This window comes from Pezoporus wallicus, unplaced genomic scaffold, assembly GCF_028554395.1.
Source record: "Pezoporus wallicus isolate ANWC-B61680 ecotype Strahan unplaced genomic scaffold, APGP_CSIRO_Pwel_v1 contig_14651, whole genome shotgun sequence".
Taxonomy (NCBI): domain Eukaryota; kingdom Metazoa; phylum Chordata; class Aves; order Psittaciformes; family Psittacidae; genus Pezoporus; species Pezoporus wallicus.
The window spans coordinates 1-6,700 of NW_026641851.1; the positions used below are offsets into that span (position 1 = coordinate 1).

A 6,700-nucleotide genomic window follows, 5' to 3' on the forward strand; every position below is an offset into this window, starting at 1 on the left:
GTGCTGGGGGTGGTTATGGGGTGCTGGGGGTGGTTGTGGGGTGCTGGGGGGTGGTTATGGGGTGCTATGGGGTGGTTATGGGGTGCTGGGGGGTGGTTATGGGGTGCTATGGGGTGGTTATGGGGTGCTATGGGGTGGTTATGGGGTTATGGGGTTATGGGGTGCTGAGGGGTGGTTATGGGGTGCTGGGGGGTGGTTATGGGGTGCTGAGGGGTGGTTATGGGGTGCTATGGGGTGGTTATGGGGGGTTATGGGGTGCTGTGGGGTGCTATGGGGCTCTATGGGGTGGTTATGGGGTGCTATGGGGTGGTTATGGGGTGCTGAGGGGTTATGGGGTGCTATGGGGTGCTATGGGGTGGTTATGGGGTGCTGAGGGGTGGTTATGGGGTGCTGGGGGGTGGTTATGGGGTGCTGGGGGGTGGTTATGGGGTGCTGGGGGGTGGTTATGGGGTGCTATGGGGTGGTTATGGGGTGCTGGGGGGTGGTTGTGGGGTGCTGGGGGGTGGTTATGGGGTGCTATGGGGTGGTTATGGGGTGCTGGGGGGTGGTTGTGGGGTGCTGGGGGTGGTGTGCTATGGGGTGGTTATGGGGTGCTATGGGGTGGTTATGGGGTGCTGTGGGGTGGTTATGGGGTGCTATGGGGTGATTATGGGGTGGTTATGGGGTGCTGAGGGGTGGTTCTGGGGTGCTGGGGGGTGGTTATGGGGTGATGAGGGGTGGTTATGGGGTGCTGGGGGGTGGTTGTGGGGTGCTATGGGGTGGTTGTGGGGTGCTGGGGGGTGGTTGTGTGGTGCTGGGAGGTGGTTGTGGGGTGCTATGGGGTGGTTATGGGGTGGGGTGGTTGTGGGGTGCTATGGGGTGGTTATGGGGTGCTGAGGGGTGGTTGTGGGGTGCTGGGGGGTGGTTGTGGGGTGCTGAGGGGTGGTTATGGGGTGCTGAGCGGTCGTTATGGGGTGGTTATGGGGTGCTGTGGAGTGGTTGTGGGGTGCTGGGAGGTGGTTGTGGGGTGCTATGGGGTGGTTGTGGGGTGCTGTTGGGTGGTTCTGGGGGGCTATGGGGTGGTTATGGGGTGTTGAGGGGTGGTTATGGGGTGCTATGGGGTAGTTCTGGAATGCAGTGGGGTTGTTATGGGGTCCTGTAGGGTGGTTATGGGGCACTGAAGGGTGGTTATGGGGCACTGAGGGGTGGTTATGGGGCACTGATGCCGGGCTATGGGGCACTGAGGGGTGGTTATGGGGCGCTGAGGGGTGGTTATGGGGCACTGAGGGGTGGTTATGAAGCACTGAGGGGTGGTTATGAAGCACTGAGGGGTGGTTATGGGGCACTGAGGGGTAGCTATGGGGCACTGAGGCCTGGCTATGGGGCACTGAGGGGTGGTTATGGGGCACTGAGGGGTCACTATGGGGCGCTGAGGGGTCGCTATGGGGCGCTGAGGGGTGGTTATGGGGCACTGAGGGGTGGTTATGGGGCACTGAGGGGTGACTATGGGGCACTGAGGGGTGGTTATGGGGCACTGAGGGGTGGCTATGGGGCACTGAGGCCTGGCTATGGGGCACTGAGGGGTCGCTATGGGGCGCTGAGGGGTTGCTATGGGGCGCTGAGGGGTCGCTATGGGGCACTGAGGGGTCGCTATGGGGCGCTGAGGGGTCGCTATGGGGCGCTGTGTCCCCAGTGTCCCCCGCTCTCGCGGGTGCTGAGCCCTCGGTGCCGCTGTCCCCTGGGCCCCAGGCAGCGGATGGGACCCCCCTGGGCTGCACGTGAGTGACCCCCATAACCCCCCATAACCCCCAATACCCCCCCTATATCCCCCCCATATCCCCCCATATCACCCATAGCCCCCATACCCCCCCATATCCCCCCATCCCCGCCATTGCCCCCATATCCCCCCATATCCCCCCCATCCCCGCCATCCCCCCATATCCCCCCCATATGCCCCCCATTTCCCCCACACGCCCCCTAAACCCCCATATTCCCCATCCCCCCCATACCCCCATATTCCCCCCCATACCCCCCATAGCCCACATCCCCCCCATAATCCCATGTGTCCCCCATAACCCCCATACCCCCCATATCCCCCCCATACCCCCCATACCCCCCATATGCCCCCCATACCCCCCATACCCCCATATTCCCCCCCCAAAGCCCCCATATCCTCCGTATCCCCCATCCCCCTCATCCCCCCTACCCTCCCATCCCCCCCATGTCCCCCATGTCCCCCCCATACCCCCATAAACCCCCATAACCCACATTACCCCCATCCCCCCCATTCCCCCCATACCACCGATACCCCCCCATATCCCCCCCATACCTCCCATCCCCCCCATCCCCCCCATGTCCCCTATCCCCCCCATCCCCCACATATCCCCCATCCCCCCATCACCCCCATCCCCCCATATACCCCCCATTTCCCCCATATCCCCCAATACCCCCTACACCCCCATCCCCCCCATCCCCCCTACCCCCCATCCCATATACCCCCCATCCCCCCCATCCCCCCCATCCCCCATACACCCCATCCCCCCCATATCCCCCCATATACCCCCCATCCCCCCCATCCCAGCAATACCCCACATCCCCCCCATTCCCCCCATAACCCCCATCCCCCCCATCCCCCCATATACCCCACATTTCCCCCATATCCCCCAATACCCCCTACCCCCCCATCCCCCACCATCCCCCCCATATCCCCCCATATCCCCCCCATCCCCCCCATCCCCCCAATACCCCATATCCCCCCCATACCCCCATATCCCCCCCATGCCCCCCATACCCCACATCCCCCCTACCCCCCATCCCCCCCATACCCCCCATCCCCCCCATCCCCCCCATATCCCCCACCCCCCATCCCCCTCCCCCCACCCCCACGCTGTTGCCCCTGCCCCACAGCGCCCCCCGCCGGGACAAGCTCTCGGACCCCATGGATTGGTCCGTGCGGGACGTGGTCGATTACTTCACGGAGGCCGGGTTCCCGGAGCAGGCGACGGCGTTCCAGGAGCAGGTGGGGGGGGGCTGCCCCCTGCGCCCCATAGCGCCGGGGGTCTATGGGGTCCTATGGGGCTGCCCATTGACCCTATGGGGCTGCCCATTGACCCTATGGTGCTGCCCATTGACCCTATGGGATCCCTATGGTGCTGCCCATTGACCCTATGGGATCCCTATGGTGCTGCCCATTGACCCTATGGGGCTGCCCATTGACCCTATGGGGCTGCCCATTGACCCTATGGTGCTGCCCATTGACCCTATGGTGCTGCCCATTGACCCTATGGGATCCCTATGGTGCTGCCCATTGACCCTATGGGATCCCTATGGTGCTGCCCATTGACCCTATGGGGCTGCCCATTGACCCTATGGGGCTGCCCATTGACCCTATGGTGCTGCCCATTGACCCTATGGGATCCCTATGGTGCTGCCCATTGACCCTATGGTGCTGCCCATTGACCCTATGGTGCTGCCCATTGACCCTATGGGATCCCTATGGTGCTGCCCATTGACCCTATGGTGCTGCCCATTGACCCTATGGGATCCCTATGGTGCTGCCCATTGACCCTATGGTGCTGCCCATTGACCCTATGGGATCCCTATGGCCCTGCCCATTGACCCTATGGTGCTGCCCATTGACCCTATGGGATCCCTATGGCCCTGCCCATTGACCCTATGGGATCCCTATGGCGCTGCCCATTGACCCTATGGGGCTGCCCATTGACCCTATGGTGCTGCCCATTGACCCTATGGGGGGCCCTATGGTGCTGCCCATTGACCCTATGGGATCCCTATGACCATGCCCATTGCCCCTATGGGGGGCCCTATGGATCCCTCTGGGTCCCCCCATCCCCATGCCCCCTATGTGTCCCCCCACCCATAGATCCCTATGTGTCCCCCCATGGATCCCTATGTGTCCCTCATCCCCATGGATCCCTATGTGTCCCCCCTCCCCATGCCCCCCTATGTGTCCCCCCATGGATCCCTATGGTCCCCCCATGCCCCCTATGTGTCCCCCCATAGATCCCTATGTGTCCCCCCATGCACCCCTATGTGTCCCCCCATGGATCCCTATGTGTCCCCCCATGCACCCCTATGTGTCCCCCCATGGATCCCTATGTGTCCCCCCATGCCCCCTATGTGTCCCCCCATGGATCCCTATGTGTCCCCCCTCCCCATGCCCCCCTATGTATCCCCCCATAGATCCCTATGTGTCCCTCATCCCCATGGATCCCTATGTGTCCCCCCATGCACCCCTATGTGTCCCCCCATGGATCCCTATGTGTCCCCCCATGCACCCCTATGTATCCCCCCATGCACCCCTATGTGTCCCCCCATGCCCCCTATGTGTCCCCCCATAGATCCCTATGTATCCCCCCATGCACCCCTATGTGTCCCCCCATGCACCCCTATGTGTCCCCCCATAGATCCCTATGTATCCCCCCATGCACCCCTATGTGTCCCCCCATGCACCCCTATGTGTCCCCCCATGCACCCCTATGTGTCCCCCCATGCACCCCTATGTATCCCCCCATAGATCCCTATGTATCCCCCCATGGATCCCTATGGTCCCCCCATGCACCCCTATGTATCCCCCCATGGATCCCTATGTATCCCCCCATGGATCCCTATGTGTCCCCCCTCCCCATGCACCCCTATGTGTCCCCCCATGGATCCCTATGTGTCCCCCCTCCCCATGCCCCCTGTGTGTCCCCCCATAGATCCCTATGTGTCCCCCCATGGATCCCTATGTGTCCCCCCACCCCATGGATCCCTATGTGTCCCCCCACCCCATAGATCCCTATGTATCCCCCCATGGATCCCTATGTGTCCCCCCATGCCCCTATGTCCCCCCTCGCCAAGCCCGCTCCGTGCCGGCGCCGACGCCGCCGTTGCCCGCAGGAGATCGACGGCCGCTCCCTGCTGCTCATGCAGCGCTCGGACGTGCTCACGGGGCTCTCGATCCGCCTGGGCCCCGCGCTCAAGATCTACGAGCACCACGTGAAGCTGCTGCAGCGCAGCCACTTCCGGGAGCCCCCCGAGCACCCCCCGGAGCCCTTCCCGGCCTGAGGCACGCTGGGACCCGCTGGGACCCGCTGGGACCCAGTGAGACCCAGTGAGACCAACTGAGACCCAGTGAGACCAACTGAGACCAACAGAGACCAACTGAGACCCAGTGAGACCCAGTGAGACCCATGAGACCAACTGAGACCAACTGAGACCCATTGAGACCAACTGAGACCAACTGAGACCCATAGAGACCCAGTGAGACCCAGTGAGACCCATAGAGACCAACTGAGACCCATTGAGACCCACTGAGACCCATTGAGACCCATAGAGACCAACTGAGACCCATTGAGACCCACTGAGACCCATTGAGACCCATTGAGACCAACTGAGACCCATTGAGACCAACTGAGACCCATAGAGACCCATAGAGACCAACTGAGACCCATTGAGACCCATAGAGACCAACTGAGACCCATAGAGACCAACTGAGACCCATTGAGACCAACTGAGACCCATAGAGACCAACTGAGACCCACTGAGACCCGCTGAGACCCATAGAGACCCACTGAGACCCAGTGAGACCAACTGAGACCCAGTGAGACCCATTGAGACCCACTGAGACCCAGTGAGACCAACTGAGACCCACTGAGACCCATTGAGACCCATTGAGACCCATTGAGACCAACTGAGACCAACTGAGACCCAGTGAGACCCACTGCACGACCCACTGCGACCCATAGAGACCTGCTGTGACCCACTGCAACCCACTGCGTGACCCATAGAGACCCGCTGCAACCCACTGAGACCCATTGAGACCCATTGAGACCAACTGAGACCCATTGAGACCCATTGAGACCCACTGAGACCCATTGAGACCCATTGAGACCCATTGAGACCAACTGAGACCCATTGAGACCCACTGAGACCCATTGAGACCCATTGAGACCCATTGAGACCAACTGAGACCCATTGAGACCCACTGAGACCCATTGAGACCGTGACCCACTGCAACCCACTGAGACACATTGAGACCCACAGAGACCCGCTGCGTGACCCACTGAGAACCGCTGAGACCCACTGAGACCCACTGAGACCCATTGAGACCCATTGAGACCCATAGAGACCCGCTGAGACCCATTGAGACCCACTGAGACCCACTGCGTGACCAACTGCGACCCATTGAGACCCATTGAGACCCATTGAGACCCGCTGAGACCCACTGAGACCCACTGAGACCCACTGCATGACCCACTGCGACCCACTGCGACCCGCTGAGACCCACTGAGACCCACTGAGACCCGCTGAGACCGAGACCCACTGCGAACCACTGCGTGACCCACTGCGACCCACTGCGAGCCGCTGCGAACCGCTGAGACCCATTGAGACCCGCTGAGACCCACTGAGACCCATTGAGACCCAGTGAGACCCACTGCGAGCCGCTGAGACCCACTGCGCCCCACTGTGACCAACTGAGCCCCACTGCGCCCCACTGTGACCAACTGTGTGTCCCGCTGCACCCCACTGCGCGCCCCACTGCGTGCCCCACTGCGTGCCCCGCTGCGCCCCACTGTGCCCCTCTGCTCCCCACTGTGCCCCACTGTGCCCCTCTGCTCCCCACAGCTGGGGCTGGATGGGGTTGGATGGGATTGGGGGGCACTCAGTGGGCTTGGTCATAGCTGGGGGGGCATGTCCCTTGGGGGTCGCTCTATGG

At 62.1% G+C, this 6,700-nt stretch overlaps 1 protein-coding gene across 1 annotated transcript; it reads left to right on the forward strand.

Annotated features, from left to right (window-relative positions):
- Window positions 1-1,659: 1,659 nt before the first annotated feature.
- On the forward strand, window positions 1,660-5,049 carry LOC130608029 (sterile alpha motif domain-containing protein 1-like; the record flags this gene model as incomplete). Its single annotated transcript, XM_057425617.1, has 3 exons — window positions 1,660-1,757; window positions 2,887-2,998; window positions 4,882-5,049. Coding segments are annotated over 3 exons (378 nt in total), but the record flags the coding sequence as incomplete, so codon positions are not given.
- Window positions 5,050-6,700: the final 1,651 nt, after the last annotated feature.